We start from the raw sequence: 27,014 nt of genomic DNA, 5'->3' as shown, positions 1-27,014 counted from the left end.
ATCTCCAACTCCATCTTGTTCTTGACCAGTGAAGTGAACTAGGTGCAGTGGACATTATCAACTCCAAGCCTAGCCTCTCTTGCCAGGCAATGTTCCATTAACTTTAGATCTGCAGCTCTAAATACTCAGGTTTTTAATTATCTCCTGGATTAACATTTCCACAACTACCTTCATAAAATTGTTATCCAAAACTCAGCTGCTTGCATTCCATATTAAGCACCAAGTGAAAAAATAAAGTACTGAAGCAACTCAATGGATCAGGCAGCATCTGCCGTTCCCTGTGTCTCCCATAAAGACTAAGTGGTCAGGTCTGTGCGACAACATAAAATGGTTTTACACAAAGAAAACATAACCATTCTACCAGAGTGATACAGTGTTTTATCAGGCCCTTCGGCCCAACTTGCCCACACCGGCCAACTTGTCCCAGCTACACTAATCCCTGCTGCACCCGCTGAGTTTCTCCAGCATTTTTGTGTACACTAATCCCACGTTTGGTCCATATCCTTCCAAACCTGTCCTATCCATGTCCCTTTTTAATAGTTTCTTAAATGTTGGGATAGTCCCTGCCTCAACTACCTCCTCTGACAGCTTGTTCCACATACCCTTTGTGTGAAAATGTCACCCCTGAGATTCCTAGTAAATCTTTTCCCCTTCACCTTAAACCCATGTCCTCTGGTCCTCGATTCACCGACTTGGGCAAGGGACTGTGTATCTACTCGATCTATTCCTCTCATCATTTTATACACCTCAATAAGATCACCCCTCATCCTTGTGCGCACCGAGGAATAGTCCCAGTTTACTCAATCTCTCCCTGTAGCTCAGACCCTCTAGCTTTGGCAACATCCTTGTAAATCTTCTCTGTACCCTTTACCAATGCTAAAATATCCTAATGTATTATCAGGAATCAAATTCCCATGGAACATGGAAGCTTTTTGGCACAAGAATGAATTGTTTTGGCACCCATATTTACTCCGTAAAGCATCTTTGGATGTTTTATGAATTCAAGTATTAATAGAAAATTGAAAATACACATTTAGTCTCTTATAACAGGACTAAAATAAATTCAAATTTAACGATACCATAATGATATTGAACATTTTATTCAAGCTCTTAAATCGAATGCAACCAGATATAAAGCATTTAGTTTTGATCAATAAAACTGCTGTACATTAAATGACAAAGTGAAAGTGCAACATTTCTTCTTATCCCACAATCTTGATTTTTTTTTACTTAAATAAAAATATCCAGTGTAGTGTATATAGTCCCAAAGAGGTACATCAGCAAATCTAAATTAATAGAGCGAAGATTATGCATTCGTCCTCCGCAAATAGCACTAAAAGCGCTACATTTTATTCTACTCTCTCAACCACCCTAAACATAACTAATTGACATTTCTTCCAACAGAAAGTCGCTGCTCCTGAGTATTGCAGTTATTCTCTTTGTCGTCACGTGCCAATTCATGAACTTGTTGGGCAGTAATCTTTCCATTTTGCAGGCTGCAGACAATTAAATCACAGGTTGTAACTTGTGTAACCAGATTTACATTCACAAGCCACAGTGCCACTTGACATTATAATAACATTTTAAAACCAAAACAAAATCACATTGGCAAAGTGTTCATTCCAGAAGCATACAATCTCTATACAAAAAGTTCTGCTCTATTGGGGGTACTGAGGACTTCATCCTCAATGAGAAATAATTTGAGACACTTGACTGTTTCAACTCATTGTGCCCGTCAAATTAGTAAAAAAGGGAATAAGATCTAAAATTCCTCAAGGAACCTAAAGAGACTTCCAAAAAGATAGAGCACTTCCCGCATTTAAAACATTTATGAAGAGTGTTATTCACCCGAATTAAGAATGATTCAAATATTTCTGAAAGTGGACACAAAATGCTGGAGTAACTCAGCGGGACAGGCAGCATCTCTGGAGAGAAGGAATGGGTTGATGTTTCGGAACGAGACCCTTCTTCAGAGTTCTCCTCATACATATTTCTGAAGGTGGTTTACTTAGTAAATTAAGGCCAGCACAGTTAGTAGTACTTAGGACTGCTGAACTGTGTACATTGTTACTTGCCTACATATCTACCTCTTCCACCTTGCTCAAAAATGAAGCAAAACAAGTTTTGGCACGAACAAACAAGGCAAGTATAGATAGATGGTAGCTTGAACAGAACCACAAATAACTAAATGAGGCAAGGACATTGGTAATTATCTTCAAGTCCAAGATAAAGGACAAAAACAAAAAAAAACCACAGGCAGGTATATTAATATCATTAGAAGCTTGGGTTAGACAAAGCAATTAATTCAAATTAGTAAACATGATAAAAATGTGGACTAGGACGTGACATGGTGTTCCACAATTCGGGCTTAAAGTGACGTCTGAGAAATTTGCACATAGAATAAAGATTAAAAATTGTGGTTATGGCCCGAAGTAACACCAGATATGCAAATATGATGAAACAAAGTAAAAAAGTGCAGACTTTGACCTCGTTTGATAGTTCATTCCTTACACTAACACGCAAGAGAAGGAACCGGTCAGGGAACGTATGACCGTGCCAATACTGGTACACGATACAAGTGCTTGCCTGCCTGCTGTTCTTCGAATAAATAATATTGTCTACATATTTGACTGTTCTATGATATTAAGTGCCTTTTTCTGGTAACAAAGGTGGAAATAGATCTAGTAAATCATTCAAGTGACATTTTGGAAACACTCAAATATTCAGCAGCATCTCTGAAAAAGATTCACGTCTCCAGTTCTGAAAGGTCAAAGACCTAAACATCAGCACCATCTCTCCAAAACTGTTGACCAACCCAAATATATCCAACATTTTTTTCTTCTTCAGATTCCTAACATCTGAGTGTTTTGCATTTCCCCCCCCAAAAAAAGTTTATACTTTTAATCGTTTGATTAATAAAAACAAATGTTCCTATCGCATAGACATCAAGAACACGCAGAGACAAAGGAGGCTGCAGAAAGTGGTGGTCATTTTCCTGTCCATCACCAGTATTGATCTCTGCACCATCAAGGGGATCTCCTTACTGTGACCATTGGGCAGGAGTTACAGAAGCATGAAGCCCCACACCACTAATTTCAGAAACAATAATTTTCCTACAACCGTCAGGAACTTGAACCAACTTGTGCAATCCTAATCTTACCGCAGCAAGGGAACACTACAGACTACTCTTTCACAACCATGGACTGGTTTTCCCCAATTGTGTTTCTGCAGTTTTTTTCTTTTTTCACTGACTTGTATAATTTAGGTTTCATCTGGGTTTGTGCATGTGATGCTCCCACAAGCAAGACTTCAACAATACCTGTACCTCACCACACTAATGCATTATGACAATCAACTCAACTTGACTGGAGTGAAATTGATACTTAGAGCAGCAACATCAACCAGAGCTATTGCTAAGTAGCCCAATCCCCCATTATGACAGAACGAGGCAGCAGATGGTTAGGGTCTTGCAATCTACAAAAGGTATTATTGCTGACATTTGCAAAGCAGACACGCCTTACTAATTGTGTCGGAAGGAACTGGAGATGTTGATTTAGTTTAGAGATACAGCGCAGAAATAGGCCCTTCGGCCCACTGAGCCTGCGCCGACCAGCGATCCCCGCACATTAACACTATCCTTACACCAAAGATAGACACAAAATGCTGGAGTAACTCAGCGGAACAGGCAGCATCTCTGGAGAGAAAGATTGGGTGACATTTTGGGTCTAGATCCTTCCTCAGTCTGAGAGTCGGGGAGAGGGAGACTAGAGATATGGACGGGTAAGGTGTGAAAATGACAGATCAAGGCAGACAATGCTCAACAAAATGTAAAATGGTGCATTGTTAGTTGAGGGGAAAGTGGCAAGGAGACATGCAATCAATAAAATTAATCAAGAGGACAGTGAAACTAGGGTGAGGGAGGGACGGAGAGAGAGGGAAAGCAAGGGGTATTTGAAGTTAGAGAAATCAATATTCATACCACTGGGTTGTAAGCCACCCAAGCAAAATACATCTTTCATATTGCTTTGTACAGTTTGATACTATGATGAGATGTCAGGTACTGACAATTAATACAGTGTTTTAATTATGCCCTTAATTATAAAATCAAAAAAGGCCAACTCAAGCAGTTGCTTCAGACATTTTGCTCCAAAGTCATTTTATGGAGCCTGTTGAAATCTGATTTATAATAAACATTTATATTATATCAAATTAAAATGTGGTATAGAAAAATAAGTGTGTCATTTACAACGGTAGTGTATTTGAACAAGAGTATAAAATACAGATAATAGAACTTACTCTGCAGGATTCACGTGCTTCGGTTTCATTAGTCTTTGCGAACAAGGAGATAACATGCTGTCTGTTGGACTTCTGAAAAGTTTCCTACAAATGAAAATTGTTTCAGTAAACCAAAATATTACAAGATATGGGTATTCAAGTTTTCTTTCTTTCCAAAATACTTACTTTTCTTGTGCTCGTTTTCTTTTTGTTAAACTTGGAGTTGGGGGTTTCAGGTTTGGGTCGCTATGTTTTGTTAAGGCTTTGTTCGTATTCATTTCAAAATCTTGGGAGGAATGAAGAGAGAGAAAAATAAATTAGAAAAAGCATATACAGATAAATATAACTGTTGCATATATACATCGATACAAATATAATAACATATTTATCCATAGATGTTTGTACCAATTTTAGCCATATTTGGGCCAAAGGACCGGTTTCCACACTGCATGACTAAGTTGTCAAACCCACCAATTCCTGAGCAAATCCCTGCTGACTCTCCCCAATTAATCATTGCCTTTCCAAATGAAAATGTATACCATCCTTGGGAATATATGCCAGTGAGTTAACCAAAAAGATACAATATTAGCAGTCCTCCAATTTTCTATTACTCTTCCTGCAGCTGGAGGATTGAAAGGTCATGAAAGAAAACTCCAATAATGCAGTATCCAGTTGTTTGGCTATTTTTATCATCCATTACAATACAATACAATTTATTTGTTGTCATTTGAACCTCATTGAAGTTCAAACAAAATTTGGGGAAATTAGTACCCCCAGCCCCTGATTTCTGAGACTTTTTCCCCTTTTTCCCCCTCGCTTGCCGCCCCTCCCCGATCCAGCAGGGGTTATACTGGCCACACCACTGTACCTCCCCATCTATATAATCAACTAAAAAGTACAAAATGCAGATGACAGAAAGTTGGATTAAAAACCAAGGTTGCTGGCAACGTTCAGTAGGTCAAGCAGAATGGCTGGAAAGAGAATCAGTTAACATTTCAGATTTAAAAAAATGTTTTTCTTTCCACATATGGTGCCTAACCCGTTGAGTGATTCTAGCAATTTGTTTCTATCCCATGCAAATTGAACCACAAATTTGCTCTTTCCTTCGTTACTGTTGTTCTTTCTGACTTGAGAATAAACGACATGAAGTGGCTGAATGAGACGTGTATAACATTCTTGGTGTTTGTTTCTGAACGGCTTCCACAATGCTGAGAATTGATAGCCGTTCAGAAACAAACACCAAGAACGTTATACACGTCTCATTCAGCCACTTCATGTCGTTAAGGCACGTCATTAACATTAAAAAAAAAACATTCACATTACGTACATGACAAACTTATTTTAGGTGGCATGCAAATGAAGGTGTTATGTATAAAGCAAAAAGTACTGAAGGAACTCGGCGAACCAGGCAGGAATGGGAAATTAATAGAAACGTTCTCGGTCAGGACCCTTCAGCATATGTACAAAAATACGAAGTGTTGGAGGAACTCAGCGGGTCAGGCAGCATCTCTGAAGTACAACTGCCTAACCCACTTAGTTATTCCATACTTTGTGCTTCACTCAAGATTCCACGACTGCAGTTTCTTGTGTCCCCAAATGTAAAAACATTGGAATTGTTTGCTGGTATGAGAAGCGGATTTGGAAGGCTGCCAACTTTGCAGCTTTGATTATTTGTACGTAGCAGTTTACCAAGAAACTATTTGGAGCAACTGGTGAACACAAGAACAGAGGGAATATTAAATAAAACAAATAAAAATTATGAGAATTGAATACATCTGAATATATATATTGTATACAAACATATTTTACAGATTTACAGCGATTGTCATGTACAAAAATTGTGCTTTATATCAATTTAGTTAAATAAAAGGTTACACAAACTATTAGAAAGCATATAGTACTCTAATGAAGATAGCACAACATAACCTTCTTCCAACATGTAGTTCAATAAAAAATGTAATTTACCCCAATTCAGAATATTTCACTTTATTTTTCATCGTTGGTTTATCTAAATTATACTGGATTAGCCATTTAAATCGGGAAGTTTTGGACTCAGACGGTTTCGATTTCAGAGATTGGGGAAAATAATGTTGACGCCAAATAAGAAGCTTATTGGGGGAGCGTTGGTGTAACCCGGCGGGTCAGGCAGCGTCTGTGGAGGGAATGGACAAGCGACCCTTCCTCACACCGCCGGGCCTGGGTGGAAAACACTTCCAGTCTGAAGAAGGACCCCAACATGAAATGTCGCCTGTTCATTCCCTCCACAGATGCTGCCCGAGTTCCAGCACTTGATGCTGCACGACACCAGCACTTGATGCTGCACGACACCAGCACTTTGACTTCGGCATCACGAGTCACTTTACATTGAAATAAAAATCAGGACCGGATTAACTAAGGATTGTCTTTTAACAGAAAGACGCCGCGGCCACTCGGCAGAGACTCACCGGTAGGAATGAACTGAAAGCGGTGTTGCTTCAGTTCGGCTGTGTCGGCGCTGACCTCCGTGCAGAACCCGCTACCTCGCCGCCGCTTTAATTCTGCGGCCGTTCAGCCCGCCCCCGGCTCCCGCCCCGCTCCTTTCAAACGATCACAACAAGCGCGCGGGAAGACCCAACCGCCAGTGGGCGGGGCGTGTGGGGGCGGGGCTGTGTGTATGTGCGGGGTGAGGGGCGGGACAAGAGAGCTAGGGGCGGGACAAGAGAGCTAGGGGCGGGGCGGGGCGGGGCAAGTGAGCGAGGGCCGGAGGTAGGGGCGGGGCGGGGCGGGACAAGAGAGCGAGGGCCGGAGGTAGGGGCGGGACGGGGCAGGTATCACAATGTGTGTGGGGGCGGGCGTATATGCGGGGGAAGGGGTATATGCGGGGGGAGGGGCGTATATGCGGGGGGCGGGCGTCTATGCGGGGGACGGGGCGTGTGGGGGCGGATCCAACCTCCCTGACCAAGAAAGGCACAAAGTCAAAGTGCTGGAGTAACTCTGTGGAAGACAAAAATGCTGGAGAAACTCAGTGGGTGAGGCAGCATCTACGGAGCGAAGGAATAGGCGACGTTTCGGGTCGAGACCCTTCTTCAGACTGATGTAACTCTGTAGTCACTCTGGAATGTCAAAAGGGCCTGTCCCACTTGGCCGTCATTTGCGCGTAATTTACGCGACATCATTTACGTGTCACGATGCGCGCATGGTGCGCGATTGCATAGGCAGTGAAGCGCGGCCGCACGCGGCGTCGCAGGATTTTGTGCACAAAATCTTTGCGTGACAGCCAAGTGGGACAGGCCCTTTAGAATCGGGTCCAAAGTAAATTGAAGGAACAGCGCCTCGTATTTCGCTTGATTTCTCTAACTATTTTGATTTCTCTAACTTCAAATGACCCTTGCTTTTTCTCTCTACCCCCGTCCGTCCCCCACTCTAGTTCTCCAACTAGTTTCACTATCCTCCTGATTAATTTTACTGATTGTATGCCTCGTTGTCAGCTTCCCCTCACCTAACAATGAACTCATTTAAATTTCCTTGATCGTTTGTTTGATCTGTTGTTTTCACACCTTATCCTTACATATCTCTAGTCACTCTCACACCTGGCTCTCAATCTGAAGGGTATCCACCCAGAATGTCACCCATTCCTTTTCTCCAGGGATGCTGTGTGTCTCGCTGAATTACTCCAGCATTTTGTGAGTATCTTTGGTGTAAACCAGCATCTGCAGTTCCTTTCTACACTATTCTTATAAAGTTGTCACAGGGAGAACATGCAATTCCATACAATATTCCAAAAGATAATTCCATTGGATCGAACCTGGGTTTCCAGCACTGTTGTTCAAGTCTCCGACTCTGCTGCCCAAGAGAAATATATGGTGCTGTTACTCTAGTTGGAGGATTTGATGCATAAAGTACCAGTTACATGCCATGTAAACTAAACCCTTTGTTTAGTTTAGCTTCAATATACATCGTGAAAAGAGGCCCTTCAGTCCACGCCGACCAGCCATCTCCGCACATTAACACTATCCGACACCCACTAGAGACAATTTTTATATTTACCAAGCCAATTAACCTACAAACCTGTTTGGAGTGTGGGACGAAACCGAAGATCTGGGAGAAAACCCACGCAGGTCATGGGGAGAACGTACAAATTCCGTACAAACAGCACCTTTAGTCGGGATTGAACCCCGGTCTCTGGCACTGCATTCGCTGTAAGACAGCAACTCTACCGCTGCGCCACCATAACTCAGCGGAACAGGCAGCATCTCTGGAGAGAAGGATTGGGTGACATTTTGGGTCGAGACCCTTCTTCAGTCTGAGAGTCAGGGGAGAGGGAGATTAGAGATATGGAAGGGTAAGGTGTGAAAATGATAGATCAAGGCAGACAATGCTCAACAAAATGTAGAATGGTTCATTGTTAGTTGAGGGGAAAGTGACAACGAGGCATGCAATCAAAATTAATCAGGAGGATATTGAAACTAGGGTGAGGGAGGGAGGGAGAGGGATAGAGAGAGGGAAAGCAAGGGGTATAGAGAAACCAATATTTATACCGCTCAAACCACTCAAGCAAAATACATCTTTCGTATTGCTTTGTAGTTTGACAGTGCTGAGATGTCAGGTACTGAAAATTAATACAGATGTGTTTTAATTATGCCCTTAATTACAAAATCAAAAAGGCTAACTCAAACAGTTGCTTCAGACATTTTGCTCCAGGTTCATTATATGGAGTCTGTAGAAATCTGGTTTATAATAAACATTCATATTATATCAAATTAAAATGTGGTGTAGGTAAATATGTGTCTGTCATTTACAACGGTAGTGCATTTGAACAAGATTATAAAATAGATAGACAATAGGTGCAGGAGTAGGCCATTCGGCCCTTCGAGCCAGCACCGCCATTCAATGTGATCATGGCTGATCATCCCAAATCAGTATCCCGTTCCTGCCTTCTCCCTATATCCCGCCAGATAATAGAACTTACTCTGTAGGATTCATGTGCTTCGGTTTCATCAGTCTTTGTGAACAAGGAGATAACATGCTGTCTGTTGGACTTATGAAAAGTTTCCTTATTGATGCCAACCAGCTGAGCTGGTTCCATTCCCCTTCATTTGGCCTAAATCTCTCTAAATCTTGCCTATTCATGAACCTAGTTGGAAATCTAGGTTCTTTTACACTGGTAGAAATTGCAATCAAGTTGGAACTGGCAGAAATTGCAACAGATGATCTGTTCAACATTGAGTCTGGTGACATGGAAGGCAAGAACCAGAGGAACCTGGTTCTTGCCATGTGTGGCTGGAGATAGGGTGAGAACAGAAGTGCAGGAAAGAGATGACAAGCAGTCAAGAAATCTGTGCACTGTAGTAGGTCAACGATGGTTGGTGAATTGTTACTTGATACATTAATATTCTCCAGATTACTACAAAAAAAGTTTGAAAGATCAGTATTCACATAAAAGATAAAAATAATTGTTCTGATGTATTTTATAAGAAATAGAAATTGAAGAATTATATGAAAGGAAGAAATATCAAGATACAAGTCATGGACAGGGTATAGCTGCGGTGGAAAATTAAGCTTTGCAGACACAAGGGGTGAATGGCATCTTAAGTGATACATTAAGTGCTACAATTTCAGCCACATAAAACCAAGGGACATAGGTAAGTGTTGATCTGTATTATTTCAGATAAGCAAAATTATATCTGTGATTGCACAAATAAAACATAATAGCTATAACTAAAAAGTAGGAAAATTGCACACATCTGAAGATATACATTAAGTATTCAAACATATTTTACAGTTTACAGCAATTGTCATGAACAAAATTTGTACATATCAATTTAGTTAAATAAAAGGTTACAGAAACTAGTTATGAACACATCATAGAACATAGAAATCTAATGACAACAATCGTTTTTGAACATAATTCAATAAAAATAGCAATTTATCAGGATATTTCATGTTAATTTTTCTTCATCCTTGGTTTATCTGAATTAAATTGGATTAGCCATTTCAATTGGGAAGTTTTGGATTCAGAACATTTTGAATTAAGAAATTGGAGAAAATATTTTTTGACAATTGAGAATCTTATTGAGGGAGTGATGTATTGATGGATGTTAGTTTTTGGAAAGAAATAATACATTGAGATGCTGCTGGCCCTCTCAACCAACTAAGCTTTTTAGACTTTATAGATACAGCACGAAACAGGCCCTCCGAGTCAGCGCTGACCAACAATTACCCTTTACATTAACACTATCCTACACTTGGGGAGAATTTACAATTTTATCAAAGTCAATTAACCTACAAACCTGTAACTACCTACAAACCTTTTGGAGTGCAAGGAGAAACTGGAACACCCGGAGAAAACCCATGCGGTCACAGGGAGAAAGTACAAACTCTATACAGACAAATCATCTTACGTGCAAATAAAATACTTTTATAAAGTAAGAATTATTACAAAATGCAAAGCATTTCTGTTTTAACAGAAGCATCTTCAAAAGGAATGTCAATATACATTTTTTTTAAAGCACAGTCCTCTTTATCTGTGGGATTTGTTATCTACTGATCCACATACTCATGAGCTCATTCACTGCAGGCATTAGTAAACATTGCATATTTCTCCACAGCCCTCTCCAGTGGTGTCTATGTGCGAGGGAATCTCCTGCCTAAAACTTCAGGAAACAGTCCCGTATATTCACTCTCTCTAATTAGGGCAGGCTTAATGATATGGAATGAGAGCAGCGCTGAACTCTGGGTGATAAGTGCAAAACCTCAGAAATTCTCTCAATCTCACCAATTTCAGCAGCAATGACTCTAATAGCAAAAGAGCCGTGTCAATTTATTATACACCAAAAACCAACTCCGTTAGTCTAGCAGCGTCTCAGTGGGACAGGAGGAAAACTGTCGCCGTTTCGGGTCGAGATCCTACATTAGGACTTGGGTCCACATTCCAGGTCCAGGTTTTGACCCGAAAGGCCAACAATTTCTCTCCCCTCATAGATGTTGCTCGATCCACTAAGTCCCTCCAACAGTTCGTTTTCGCTTCAGATTCCAGCAGTCTCTTGCGATTCTATTACATACACAATTGGGCAAGTGAGATTTGGAAGGCCTTTAATTTACATAATCATTAGAATGAAAGTTAGTGTGGAAACAAGTGATAATCCCAGCTTGTCTACCTTGCTCAGAATCCACCTCTCCTCCACCGCCTCTTACCAAGCTATTTTTAAAAGCTTTCTGAACTGTAGTTTTGGAACAGGTCAAGGCCACTCATGTTAATGTCAATGCTTTTACAAAAGAAAGATTTTTAGTGGTGTCCATCATTTTGTTTTCCCGTGGGAGCTCTGTGCTTCTATGCCTCAGGAATGATGAGACTATGTTTAATAATAGTCTTGGAGCTGCAACAGCTCTATGGACCAACCTGTCCACATCGACCATGATGCCTATGTGCACAAATCTCATTTGTCTGCTTTAGGTCCATAATAGTCTACTTCTTTCCTATCCAAGTACTTGTCCAAATGGTCTTAAACATACTTGTATCTACCTGTACCTCTTCATCTGGCAGCTGATATAACCACCAACCTCTGAAAAACCTGCCACTTAGATCTTTTAAATTTCTTCCTCTAACCATAAACCTCTGCCCTCTAGTTTTGGATTCCCTTTTCCTGGGGAAAAGCATTCTTTCTATCCCATCTATGACCCACTTACAAACCTCTCTAAAATCATAATAAGCATAGATCACAGAGAAGTAATACACAAAAGATTTGAGTGAATCATGTAATTTGTCCAAGGTTGCAATAACTAAACCTTCACGTTATGATCCCGAGAATTCATTTCAACAACTAAATTCAGCTCTTAAAAAGTATATTAGTGCATGTTCATTATTCAAAGTAGCATGAACTGTTATGGGAATACTGCATTAATAGATGCTCATCTCGCACCTTTCTATATTGTTAGTTTTCTTGGCCACATAGGCCAGGTTATTCCTGGCAATAGCAGAGCAATAAGGATGGTAGAGAAGAGATTCACAGCATTGTTATCCAGGATAGGTTTCCCTGATATGTGCTTTGCAGTTGGAGTAATGTGATTAATAACCATTCCACTGTCTTCATCAAAACCTGCAAGGTCAAACAAATTGTAAACAAATTGTAAACAAATTAATAGACCTATAGTTGTCATCCCATCACGTATAAAGCAAGCAGTCCTACTCCATTTTGACACTATTTAGCGATTTATTATAAACAAGCTCTCTTTGCATTTGGCACAAACTTTTATTTCTACTGTAGTATGTAAGCATACTTTGAATCTCAATAGTTCAGAATTTTAAGCATTGTGTAGCAGATGTAAATTTTACTTAATGAAGGAATGCTATGAATTTGCAACATTAGTTTGCAAAGTTTCATCAATTTGCCTGCACTTTAAATTAGATATAACATTCCAAAGCATTCTATGCTGCAGTTGATTATTGATGTTGTTTTCTGTCCCAAGTACAATCTAATTGGTATAGATTCTTCCAAACTAGGGAATAGTGCAATCACATGGAAGAATTCAGTTTCATATTTATTAATAGCATCATCAATCGTTCAGTTTCCAATTGTTCAATTTCAAATTCTCCTTTTCACCTCAACCATTCAACAACAAAATTACTGTTCATCAGGACTTGAGATATAACTTTTATTTCACAATTATTAATAATAATAACAATAATCAACACAAACCTGAATACTGCATTATGGCACCGAGATAGGAGTCCAAAATGGAACCGAGGAAACCTGCCACGGCACCATATAAAACAATTGGCCACTGAGGTGGTGAAAGATCCAGATCCTCCACAAACATAAACTGAGTTAGTAGGTAAGCTAAGCCAACAACTGTTCCACCAAGTATACTTGCTACAAGACCCACAAAAGTGACTCCTCCATTTGTACCTGAAAGAAATTAACTCACTTTAGTACTTTAAAAAAACTAATAATCTTTAATTTCTTTTTCTTGGAATATTTACACTGGTTTAACATTGATTCTACCTATTCATTACAACTGAGAATTTTTTTAAATGCTAATTTTGTTGTAGTATATTTTCAACATGAGGTACATTGCAGGTACTATCGTAACGTTTATGAAACATTTAGACAGGTACATGGATAGGATAGGTTTAGAAGGATATAAGCCAAATACAAGCAGGTGGGTCTAGTTTAGATGTAACATGTTGGCCGGTGTGGGCAAGTTGGGCCGAAGGGCCTGTTTCCACATTGTAAGACTCCATGACAATTGAGATGTATATTATAGAACAAATAAAATAGGCAACTATTACAAATGGAAGGAAATAATAAGATTCATGTTAAGAAAATCAGTTAAAATAAACTATCATAGCTGTCAGACACAGTAGATTAAATGGCTTCTACATTTTTTTGAAACTTCTAATGAATCTTTTATTCTTTGACTTCAAATTCAAGTGACCCTTATGTTTACGATACAAGGTTGTACAATTCATTTGCTTTAGACAAGTGAAATTATATTGCATATGCATGTTTAAAACAAAATATCCAGAGTTATTGACTTTTCTTTTTAAATGCACAAACGACTGCATGGAATGGTACATACACTAAATAGCATCCAATTTACTCAATTTGTTCTACATATAATGATTTTAATGAAAATCATTTAAATAAAAACCATTAGAGGAAATGGAATAAATACATCAAAAGCAATGAATATTTTCTAAGGTTTGGCATGATATCGTGATAGAAAATACACCTATCCAATAGGGTGATTTCACGAAAGGTCACTGGAGCATAGATCCTCACCCACGTGACCGCAAAATCCAACTGGGGTACAAGCGTCACTTCCGGTGCATGTTAGTGATGCTGAAAACGCGCACTTTCACACCCGTTAAAAACCGCGAAAACGTCCCGTTTTTGAGCTGTAAATAACTGTGCCGGTCGGGGTGACCGCGAGGCACAGTTATCTTACTTTACAGTCCAGAAGATAGATAAAAACGAAGGTAAATACAAGAGGGAGCTGAAGGGGCAAAAACAGCGGAAGTGGTTAGCGGACATTGGCCGTGGAGATATAAAGATCGAAAATATCGGGAATTATCGCGTTTGCTCGCTGCATTTCATCAAAAGTAAGGCATTATTGACGTTTTATCTTTATTCATTTGTTATATGAAAAGTTTTAAAAGTGAAAAATCCGTCCGTAAAATTGCAAAATCGCCCATGGTTGTCAGGTGGGTTTTAACATGCAAAATGAAAACGCTTCTGAAGCTACATTTACCATTTAAATAATCGTAAACTATCAATGAGTTTTGAAATAAATCTTACTCAGATGCAAGCTAAGGAATGGGATAATTGTCAGTTTTCATTTTGCATGTTAAAACCCACCTGACAACCATGGGCGATTTTGCAATTTTACTGACGGATTTTTCACTTTTAAAACTTTTCATATAACAAATGAATAAAGATAAAACGTCAATAATGCCTTACTTTTGATGAAATGCAGCGAGCAAACGCGATAATTCCCGATATTTTCGATCTTTATATCTCCACGGCCAATGTCCGCTAACCACTTCCGCTGTTTTTGCCCCTTCAGCTCCCTCTTGTATTTACCTTCGTTTTTATCTATCTTCTGGACTGTAAAGTTAGATAACTGTGCCTCACGGTCACCCCGACCGGCACAGTTATTTACAGCTCAAAAACGGGCCGTTTTCGCGGTTTATAACGGGTGTGAAAGAGCGCGTTTTCAGCATCACTAACATGTACCGGAAGTGACGCTTGTACCCCAGTTGGATTTTGTGGTCACGTGGGTGAGGATCTATGCTCCAGTGACCTTTCGTGAAATCACCCTATACAGTATTGGATAAAATCTTATACAACTATATCCACACAATAAACAATGTCCAGTCAATCCTCCTGGCATATATTAAAACCCCAGTGATTGGGAAGGAGATTAAGCGGAGGTGCACAGAGATGAGGATATTTAATGGGGCAGCACACAGGGAAGGGTTTTTTGAAAGGGAATGTGTAATGACATTGACGGTGAGATCTGGGAATGGCATGAGCAGGATGGCACTCGTGCAGATGATGAAGGTGGTCTGGGAAGGGACAGGCTCCTTGTGCAGACTCCATAAAGGGACGTGTGCATAGAGTTGCTTGGGGAGAATGTTGCGGATGGTTCAGGAAGGCACAGGGACACGTGTGGGCAGGGTGCACTGAGAAACGACTGGAGGTCTGGGACAATGATCTGGAAAGGGGACAGTTGGATGGGGAACGGTAGATGGGTGCTCATGCAGGCTCGAGGAAGAGGTACACCCACAGGAGCGTGGACATTCTGGAAGGAACAAGTATGCACACAGACAGTGGAAGATGTGGGTGTGGTGTATGTGAACAGGCAGGGTGGTCGGACAAGGGACAGGGCAGGTACGTGTAGGCAGAAGGATCAGCGAAGATATGGGTGGGCACTCAACAGGCTTAGATGAGGGTTGTGCATGTGGGGATGCTGGGTGCTGGGGCACGTGCAAGGGAGTAGAGGGCCACATCAGGCAGCTGGTGTGCAGGAAGGTGGTGGGCTCTGCTAGGATAGACAAGCAGGGGCAATTGCATGTTCCCAGAACTGGCTGGAGCCTCTACTGGCACTCGCAAGGGGCAGGCACACGGAGGTGGGTTCCGAGAGCGTCTCGCAAGTACCCGAGAAAGTATACCTCGATGGGAAGGAGCACTCTATGAATAGATGTTTATCAGCGGTGGGTGCTGCTTGGAAAATAGTACACTTTGCACCAAAACTAAAATGCAGTGGTTAAAGGTTTATAATGCAAGACTTCACAATCTTTGCAAAAAGTCAGTTTTAGTACAGTATATGATTTTCTTCAATTTTCATAAATATACATTCTTCCAAATAATTACAATTTAACTTCTTTGGAATTATCAGTATTGAACCATCATGGAAAGTTAAATGCATATTCTTACCAATGGGTACCTTTTCCCAAGTGGTTATCAGCCTTGGTTGCCTCTTGCTAGCCACACTTCCTACCTCTGATGACCATGTATCTCCTGAGCTGCAAGCCAGAGCACCCAGGAGGGACAGACACATCCAAGAGGCAGTGTACTGTTTTGAAAAATTAATTGCGATTTCTCCGGGCCCATTTTCAATCATATAAAGCAAGGCGATTTCTGTAGGAATACCGCCATTACAGAATACTTGTAACCAGTTCCTCTGGCCCCCTGTAAACAAAAAGCATAATCATAGATGGAAATACAGGTAAAACAACCTCAAAATGCACTTACAAACAGCCACTGTCACATATACTGCACATCTCATTTTAGAAATAACGTTCAGATTGATTTGCATTCAAATTTATAATAAAATCGGGTCCAAATGGCTCTCAAACCTGGATTAGATAGAGTTTGGCTTCTTCAGTAACGTCCTCCTTAACATTTTAATTTTGAAGAAAACTAATATGCACCTACTTTATTGTTATAGTTTAAGATCACAATCTGCTATGAATTTTCTTACTTTCTTTTTTTTGCCTCTTCATTCTATGCCACTGCACTTTCTCCCAAAATATGAATCTACTTTCAGCTGATTACAAGTCATAACAGTAAATATACACACTTGAATCTCCTAGAAACTCCAAAAGTATCTTTTATTTCCCCCTGAAGTCACTCAAACACATGCTTGGTAATTCTTAGTTGTGGTAATAGGCTTCCACTTTCCACCTCCTAACAAAAACAAATCCAACATTGAAATTATAGTTGCAATTCGTTACAGCTATAAAGGAATCAGATGAAACTCATTTGTCTGATGGCAAGCTACCTAATCTTTCTGGCTTCCTTAACCATGACTTTCCCTTTACCATAATTGGCAAGGTAGTGTCTCATATTTCCTGCACCTCCAATCTCAACCCTTCTCCTGCTGGACAGACAAGAACAGAGTTCATAAATTCATAACAGCAGAATTAGGCCATTCGGCCCATCGAGTCTACTCTGCCATTCATTCATGGCTAATCTATCTTTGCCACTCAACCTCATTCTCCTACCTTCTTCCTTTAACCTCTGACACCCTACCACTGTCCACAAATTCCATCTCACCAGACTTTGCTTCAATTTCAAGCATGTTCAAAGAGATTCCACTGTTCAGCCACTACTCCTCGTCTTTCAGCATTTCAGGGGCTGTTCCCTTCGCAGCTCCCTGTTCCATTCTTCCACCTCTATCAACCATTACCCTTCTCATGGCAATTTCCCACGCAACCACAGGAGATTCAATAACTCTCCTTTTATCTTCCTCATCCCACCATTAAGGAACCCAAATAAGCCTTCCAGTTAAAATAGTGATTCACGTGCTCTCCCTCCAATCCAGTGCACCAAATCCAGTGCTATCAATATAATCTCCATCTACGTTGGTGAAACCAAGTGCAGTTTGGGTGACTACAAAACAAAACAAAGGTGTTCAGTCTGCAGTGGTAACTCACAGCTTCTGGTGGCCTGTTAATTTAATTATCCATCCTACTCTACCCCAGCTATTCTGTCTGTGGTCTCTTGCAATGTTATAAAGCTAACACCAGCGCAACTGCTAGTGACTCTCAGGGCATTTACCGCAGCTCTGCATTTCACAGCTTCAGCTTATACATTTGCATTGCATTCTCATAGGCATTTAGACACTGCTCCTCTTATTTCTGCACCAAGTTGTTTTACTTTTTGTTCTCTTGGAGATTATGGCGTGAGATTTGAAGAAATTTAAAAGGTCAAATGCTGGCAGAAATGTAAACTGGCTTGAAGGATAAGAAAATAACAGCTTTATTCTGCTAAACCTTTGCATTAAAACAAGACTTTCGAGCATTACCCAATGGCACTTACTGAAATTAAGTACAGGTGTCTGATGAGAGCATATGTAATTTATCTGATAACAGGAGCTTTTATAATCCAATTATCATTCTAATCTCTTGTGAAGAATGAATAACACTGCCAAATTCCACGTTTTTTTTTTTGACAAAACAAAAACTAAATTTACCAGTTCTGTAACTCATACCACATAGTTAGGAAGTTAAGTCATCCTCCTGCATAATGTACTAAGTATTTGGTTAGTTGTAGGTGTCCTATGAACAACTCTCCTTAATCATCACGGACATGGCATAAACATTTGTTAAAGTTATGAAAGTTCTTCTTTAACAGGCTTCTGGGGACTTGCTTCCACTGTAGTATTGTGGATTCAGCGACTAATGAGGCCAAAGTGGGAACTGCAGATTCTTTGTTTGACAGGGCAGGTTGTGAGGTGGTCTACTCTTTCTGTCTGGTACACAAAGCATATGTGTATGGATTCAAGATTCTCAACACAATCTCAAATACTCCTCTGCACTTATCAATCAGAGGCCAAAATTTCCAGGTATCAATGGGGAAGTGCAATTAAGTTTAGTTTAGTATGTCGGAAGGAACTGCTGATGTTGGTTTAAACTGAAGATAGACACAAAAAGCTGGAGTAATTCAGCGGGACAGGCAGCATCTCTGGAGAGAAGGAATGGGTGATGTTTCGGGTCGAGACCCGTTTTGTTAAAGATAGAATTCCTCAAGGCTTCAATGTTCAAATCATTTTTTTGTCCACCTGGTAACCTCTTCCTCCAGAGTGCTCAGAGTCAAGTACTATTTTGAGGAATCTGGTGTCAGACATTTGAACAATGTGGCTGCCCTATATAGCCAACAGAGTGTAATGACAGTCTCAACACTAACAATGTTGACCCGGGAGAGACACGGACATTAGTTTGTTTGTCCTTCCACAACTTAGTAACTCAAAGCTTTTAATACTGTAACATTTATCAGGGCAAATCAGAAATGAAACACAAGTACAGTTTGAAATTACCAATAGCATAGATGAAGATAAGTCTTGACACCTCTTAAGATAACACCAAAAGGTGCAAGATGGAGTGATTTAGGGAGAGTTAAGAGTGGTGAGCAAAGGTGGTCAGCCCAGCTGGTGATATTGAAAACAGAGGAAAGGTGAGATGGTTGAAATACAGGCCAGGTAACAATTATCACACATTTTACTATTTTCTGGACTTAGGTAAATATTTAAATTAGGTAATAGTAAAAATCAATGTCTAGTAAATTGCACAAAGCCTTGTAGTTATAAAAAGAAAAATGCAAGAGGTTAATGTTTGCAAAGAGTTTATGATAATGTAATTTCAATATATACACAGAAGTTGAAAGGATGTAGATGCTGGAAATTTACAGCTAGTCAGGCATTCCATGGATAGAAAAAGAACAATGGTCAATTACTCCTCATTTTCATTTTAAACGCAGAGTGCTACAGACAGAGGTTCAGGTTTGAAATGTACTTGCTTTATTTACAATTTACGTCACATTTGAAGCATAAAATGGACGATTTAGCAGCATTACCTTCCTTATATTCTGCATCCAAACGCTTCTTTGCTTCTGCCTTCCATTTTGTAAGTTTGGATGAGCTAACAAAAAAAGTTAGCAATGCAGAAAAGAAACTGAAGTTGGCAACTGTGAGGATGATTCCAACAAGCAGAGCTGCAACAAAATGTGTAAAGAAGCAGTATTATTCCCCATACAAACAAGTTTACTTTCTCCAAGGAACACTACAGTAAAATGTCTAGGACAAATCCTGACAGACCCATAATTATCAAGAAGGTTTATGGCTAAAAGATAGATAATCTTGGAAAATTTAAGTCTTGTTACTGTTCATTGAAGCATTGCCTCTGTAACTAATTGCTCTTCTGAACATGTCAATTTCAATATTCTTTCATCCATACGATGCACAATACTCCACTGTCAAATTTGGTCATCGTACAAAACCTCTAAATTGATATCCAACAACATTTTTCCTTGTTATCGCATCCATTGCTCACACACACCGAAATGCCGAAAAATTGACCCTAACCTACTTATTTCATTATGAAAGAGATGCACTGTTCATTCTTGAGCATTCAAAATATTTGGATAAAATTTACACCATGAAAACCTTTTATTCTGAAAAATTAAAACATGTGCTAACATTGTTGCTTTGAGGAAATAATGAGTGAAGAATTGTTAGTTTGACGATTCTTGTTCTCAAATTTAAGATTAATACAGAAGAATGAGCTATTTGGAGATACCTTATCAAAAATACTCATAGGTTATTGAATAGATGAGACGTTAACAAAGTAGGGCAAGTAATAAAGTCTGCAATTATACAAAAAAAAAACAACATGCGAGACAAAATGGTGTCCTGTTATGCTTTACACAATTGTCACAGTCTTCAATTTCTCAATTAAGCAGATGACAGTAATAGTACATCCATTCCCTCAGGCCACGATGAAATCATGGGAGACTACTAAGATAAGTTTAACAAATACATGAATTCATTAATACTGTAACTTTCACAATTTCAGGATATCTTAAAACTGCTTCAGATCAATTTATGTTTGAAGCGAGCACTGATTAGATTTAGTTACAAAGGTTAATTTGCAAATATGATTTAAAAAAATGATTTCTGCATGATACATCAGTTACAAAACATTGTATTCATAAAAACAGGCCTTTCAGTCCACCAATTTTGCACCGATTACTCGTATATGAAATCAAACCCTAAAAGTTGCCTGTCCATATCCTTTCAGAAATGCTTGCTGATCCGCTGAGTTCCTCGAGCAGTTTAAACCAACATTCCAATCTACTTTGTGCCCTCACCTCTGCACAGGGAGCAACAATGGCCAATTAACTTACAGAACCACGCATTTTTTACGATGGAAGAGGAAACCAAAAGGAGTCTTAGGGGTACAAACACATATCCCTGAAAGGCATATGGCACAGAAAGCAGATAGCATGCTTGCCTTCATTGGAAGAATCGTTCCAGCGCTACTCATCATTGGTTAGGCTGCACTTGATTCTAGGCCATGCACTCAAAGAAAGATGCGATTAAGCTAACAAACATTAAGGTTGTTTGGATGGAACGGCTTGAATTATTGAAGGAGAGATTGAATAAGATGGGTCAATTTTCCTTGGAGGAAAAAAAAGGTTGAGAGATGACAAGACCAAGCTGTGTAAAATTATGAGAGGCACAAATGGGGTAGTCAGGCACTGTTCCCATGGAAGAGTATCTAAAACAACAGGGCACAGGTTTACAATGAGAAGAAGGTAGTTCAATCTGTAATGTAAATTTTTCATACACCGAGTATTTGGTATCTGAAAACAACTGATAAGGTTTAAAAAACTTTTGTCAAAAAGTGTTTATGTGTATGCAATGAGTACAACGGGTAAAGTGCAATTTGTGAATACAGTGCATTTGTATCTCCAAAATGGTCACATGGCTGGAGGACATGTTAATTCACAGAAAACAAATTGGGATTAATGGATTAATTTTAGGATGGAAAGATATAATTAGCCAGGTGCCATAGAGATCATTGTTGGGAACTCAATGTGTTTATGAATCAATTATTAAAGATAGGCAAAGGAACCAATTGCACTGTAGCTTAAAATGCAGGGAAACACTCAACAAGACTGTGGAAATAATATTTTGAGTCATCAGAATACAAAAGTGAGAAAATAGTTTTAAAATTGCAAACAGGATGATTAAGGGATGGAAAGAACTAAAGATAAGGCCACGGTTGATAAAGACAACTCTGTCGTTTAGAGCTGCATGTTTGATAGATTAATAAGATAAAGAGAGAACGAGAGCAAAGAAAAAAAGAGGTTCATAATAAAGAGTAAAAATTATGGCCAGATATGTTGGAGATCTGAATACAAAAGGATGACTAGAAATGCTCCGCATATCAGCCGTGTCTACGGACAGTTAAAAAAACAATATTGTTGACGAAACAAAATAGGAAGGAAAATAACTGATAAGGACAAAAAGAGTATTTTAAAGATGTAGATTATGCGAATCAGCAAAAAGGCAAGTGAAATATAAAGGGTGAAGATGTGAGACTATGCATTTTAGCAGCGAGAATAGAAAAAACAAAATATTGGTTAATTGGAAACTATTGGATAATGCTACACAACAGGACATGGGTGTTCTTTAGCACAAATAGTCAGCACACAGGAAGCCAAATTAGTTTATAATTATATTCACAAATGCAGCGAGTAACACGCATAATGAAAATCATGCTAACAGCACCAAAGGCATACACTCGGATGTCACACAAAAACATGAATTACACATAAATTCTACAATTAAAATTTAAAAAGTGCAAAAATAAGACATTAGTGTAAAAGCAGAAAACAAGTCCACAGTAGTGCAAGAAGTGGTCCGGAATGTCCCATTGTGGAGTTGTGCGGGATTGCTCAATAACCTGATAGTTATAGGAAAGTGGTGTGGAGCTTGAGACCTGTACCTCCTGTCCAATGGTGGCAGTGAGAAGAGGGCATGGCACAGATGATGGGGATCTTTAATAATAGATGCCGTCTTCTTCAGGCAGCACCTTATGTGGATGCTTATGAAAATAGGGGAAGGCCATGCCCGTAATGGACCAAGCTGGGACCATCACTCTCTGCAGACGCTTGCTTTCCTGTGCATTGGAATTGGCATGTCAGGACATGATGCAACTTGTCATGATGCTTTCTACAGTGGATCTGCAGAAGCTTGTTACAGTGTTCAGTGACCTGTCCAACACTTTTGAAATAGCAGAGGCACTGGCTCACCTTCTTCTTGATTACATCTATGTGCTGGACCCAGGGTGCATCATCCACGATCTTAACTATCTCCACTGCCGACCCACCAGTGAAGTATGGCACATGGGTCACCCAACTTCCCCATTCGATATTCAACAATTAGTTCCTTGGTTTGTGTTGCTGATGAAAGATTGTTTTTGCGACACCCCACACGTTATTCTATCCCTCTCCTATATGCTGACTCATCACCATGGATCAACCACCAATATTTCTAGATGGCATTGGACCTATGCTTGACTATACAGTCATGGTTGTAAAGAAAGTAGAGTTGGGGGCCAAGCATGCAGCCTTGGGGTGCACCTGTGATGATGATCAACAAGGAAATATTGTTACAGATCCTCACTGACTGAAGTCTGCTGATAAGGAAGTTAAGCATCCAGTTGCATGACTGAGGACATGATTGTGTTGAACGCCGAGGTGTAGTCAATAACGTGTATTCCTGTTATCCAGATGCCCCAGAACAGAGCGGTGATAGGATCTGCTGTTGACCTGTTGTGGCAATAGGCAAATTCAAACAGATCCAGGTCATTTCTGAGCAGGACTTTATTCATGTCATAATGAACCTCATTACAGTGTATGGACATGCTACTGGACGGTAATCATTGAGGGAGATCACCATGCACTCCTTGGGTATATTAGATGTCCATTTAAAGCGGGTGGAAACTTCAGATCGCAGATGATAGGGGTTGATGATGTCATTGAATACTCCAACCAGTTGGTAATTAGTAAGACAGAAGGAACATTGGCCTTTATTGAGAAAGGGATGGAGTAAGAAAGGGTAGTCTTGCTTCAACTGTACTGAAGCTAAAAAACTAGTGAGGCTCCATCACTAGTTCTGCATATAACTTTGGTCTCTATTTAAAGAAAGATAATTTCACTACGAAGGCAATTTAAAGAATGCTCACTCGGCTGAATCCTGGGATGATATGGTCAACAAAAGGAAAGGCTTTTGGAATTTTTAGGTAATAACAAGGTAATATTGAAATAAAAGCGTTTGAGTGGGATAGAGGCTGAAAAAGTGTTTGTAGGAATCTAGACCTTGGGTTGTTGTTTCAGAATAAGTACTCATCCATTTTTAGATGGAAATAAAGAATTTTTCTTCCCTCGGGTAGATCATGAAGCTTTGTTATTCTCTTCCCAATAAAGTTTTGAAGCTAAAATGTATTTAATATATTCAATGATAAGATTAAGTTTGAGAACATGCAAGAAAGAGGCCAAGATATTATTGAACAGAAGAACAGGGTTCTTATGGACTCCTTGTGCACATACTTATTTTCTCACTCGGGTTGAAAAATATATCAGGCTCCAACACTGGATATGGGGGGGGTTGCACGTAAGGTCACTGGGTCATAGGGCTTGACGCACGGAGCCGCTCAATCCATCTGGAGGACATCCGTAACTTCCGGTATATGTTATCAATGCAAGAAACGCGTACTTTCCTACCTGTTAAAAACCGCCAAAAATTTGAATTTTTGCGCTGAAAAAAATGTGTGGAAGTCGAGGTAAGCGTGAGAGACATGTACCCAACTTTAGAATTCCAAAAGTGAAGCGAAATGAAGGTAAAGAGAAGCGAGAGCTGAAGGGAGAACAGCAGCTAAAGTGCTTGGCGATCATATCGGAATTGAAAATATTGGGAATTATCGCGTTTGCTCACTGCATTTCATCCACATCTAAAAAGTTTCAGAAGTGATAAATCTGGCTGTAGATTTTTCTTCAGATGCGTTTTCTTTTTGTATGTAAAAACCCACTTGAGAACCATGGGCGATTTAAAAAATTTACAGCCAGATTTATCACTTCTGAAACTTTTTAGATGCCAAAGGAATCAAGAAAAAACATAAATAATGCCTTAGTTGATGAAATGCAGTGAGCAAACGGCCAATTTTCGCTAAGTACTCTGTCTGTTGTTGTCCCTTCAGCTCTCACTTCTATCCACCGTCATTTCTCCTCACTTTTGGAATTCTGAAGTAGGCTAAATGTCTCACACACTTATCCCAATTTCCATAATTATTTACAGCGCAAAAATTGACAATTTTGGCGGGTTTTAATGGGCCCGCTACGCTGGAAACAATGGTAAGTGCTTACCTGCAGTTCATCGCGTGTACTCCATTTGGAGTAGCGTAGCAACAGTACGGGTCATGGATCGTGACCCGACTGCCATGAAACCTCCCTATATAATTGTTCACATTACAAAAATATTGGCAATTTGTGCTCAGAGGAAACAACCACCAAATTTCCGAATTTTGTGAAAATAAGTTTAACAAACAGAACTATTGGCTGTATACAGGTTAGTGGAATAATCAAATGAAATTCATAGAATTGTACAGCACGTTTTATCAATGGTTGCGCCCCGAGTTCATTAGTTCTACCCTTCTCCCCAGCCCATTTTTCCCCAAAAGCACAACAAATCATGTTTTAAGTTATCTTTTAACACAAAAATATTAGACGTTATTGGAACGAGGAATCATAGTGCAAATTCAATGGAAATATACTGAAGCATTTTCGGGCAAAACTGTCACTAACACAAAACGTTCCACTTATTCTGTGTAACTATAGTTTTGTTGATATGGTTATTGTTGTTCAGATTAACACAATTAAAGATTTAAAAATTCATTAATTATATGATAATGATAATGCCCAAATCTAAAGTAATACCATAAACTAAATTAGGGATTAAAAATTAATGTCATACTGTTAAACATTTCAAGAACCAGTTTGGGACAATGTAATAGTGACAAACTCTAAATAATTTAGCAAACATTTTATGGGTCAAACTTCACCTCCAATTGCTCCACTGTAGTCAAGACTCTTGTTCTTTAGTGCGTGTGAAGTAATAATCAGTGGAACTAGCACCGAAAACATCCATCGCCAGGGTGACACAGGTCGTAGATTATCTGTGGAAAGCAAAGCCAACTGTTTCAATTCAAATAGATATGAAACTGTACCAACGTTTTTAAAATCAACATGATTAATAGGTTTATTTATAGGCTAATAATATTAATAGGTCTGAAGAAGGGTTTCGGCCCGAAACGTTGCCTATTTCCTTCGCTCCATAGATGCTGCTGCACCCGCTGACTTTCTCCAGCTTTTTTGTGTACCTTCGATTTTCCAGCATCTGCAGTTCCTTCTTAAACAATATTAATAGGTCAATTGGTACTATGACAATTGGACTGATATGTGGATAGGAAGGGTTTAGGGAGAGATGGGCCAAATGCAGACAAATGGTACCAGCTTACAATGTTAATTTTGTCAGCATGGACAAGTTGGACCAAAGGGCTGTTTGTATACTGTACAGCTCCATGACTGTATAATGTTTAATCACACTGGATTGAAAAAATATTTTAATTACGTTCACAATGTAGACCATTTGGTAATAAGAATGCATCACACTCAAGGGGTTAAAATGTATGGCAAGACACACTCAGACACAGACACACACTCTCACAGACACACACTCACTGATGCTCTCAGACACACACATTCGGAACGAACAACTTACCATAATAGCTGCTTGCTGTCATGGACACAACCCAAAACGTCAACGACATGGTTATTATCCCAATCAGAATCAGAATATTTGCCATCATGTTTTCTAATTCTTCATACAAAGCTACCCCGCTGATAGTTGCGCCTTGCACGATGCCTAAAGTCAGAAAGAGAAACAAAACATCGTGTAACGTTGCCGCCAAGCAGCAAGGATGAATCAAACAACGATCAGAGTGCACTAGAATGTACGAGACATGGGGAGGGGGGCCGGCTCGGCCCTGCGAGCAATACCTCGGCGCGTCCCAGGTCGAGGGAACACTATTAACATTTTTCTCACCGTCAGTGCCCAAAAAAGTTTCGGTGTGCGGGATATATATTCATCTGATGTCCAGTGGTTCCAGCCCCCGTTCTTCAGCTGTAAATCACTTTAGATTTCATCTCCTCATTGCTCCAGCTCCGCTCAGTCCCCGCCTCCGGTATCCCCGGCTCCCGGAGCAGCGCCGCCCAGCGGGGCGGGGAGCAGCAGCAGTTGGGAGAACCGACGGAGTCCCCTCCTTGTACCTTCCGAAGTGTCCACCAGGGATTGTACTTGGAAGTCGGACAATTTTATACTGGACAATGTTTACATTTTTCAAACCAATTAAC

General features: G+C 39.8%; 1 protein-coding gene across 1 annotated transcript; it reads right to left on the bottom strand.

Moving 5' to 3' along the window:
• Window positions 1–1,081: 1,081 nt before the first annotated feature.
• On the bottom strand, window positions 1,082–26,864 carry tmem19 (transmembrane protein 19). The gene is made up of 8 exons (XM_033038179.1): window positions 26,707–26,864; window positions 26,383–26,526; window positions 25,664–25,777; window positions 19,614–19,751; window positions 16,194–16,448; window positions 12,951–13,160; window positions 9,224–12,350; window positions 1,082–1,496 (listed from the first exon to the last, which is right to left on the bottom strand). The coding sequence occupies exons 2-7, from the start codon at window positions 26,468–26,470 to the stop codon at window positions 12,178–12,180; spliced, it is 978 nt and encodes a 325-aa protein (XP_032894070.1). The 5' UTR covers window positions 26,471–26,526; window positions 26,707–26,864; the 3' UTR covers window positions 1,082–1,496; window positions 9,224–12,177.
• Between the last annotated feature and the right edge of the window lie 150 nt (window positions 26,865–27,014).

Source organism: Amblyraja radiata, chromosome 19 (genome assembly GCF_010909765.2).
Source record: "Amblyraja radiata isolate CabotCenter1 chromosome 19, sAmbRad1.1.pri, whole genome shotgun sequence".
Lineage (NCBI taxonomy): Eukaryota > Metazoa > Chordata > Chondrichthyes > Rajiformes > Rajidae > Amblyraja > Amblyraja radiata.
Note: the sequence above shows the minus strand (reverse complement) of the source record. Positions and strands in the feature narration are given on the sequence as shown.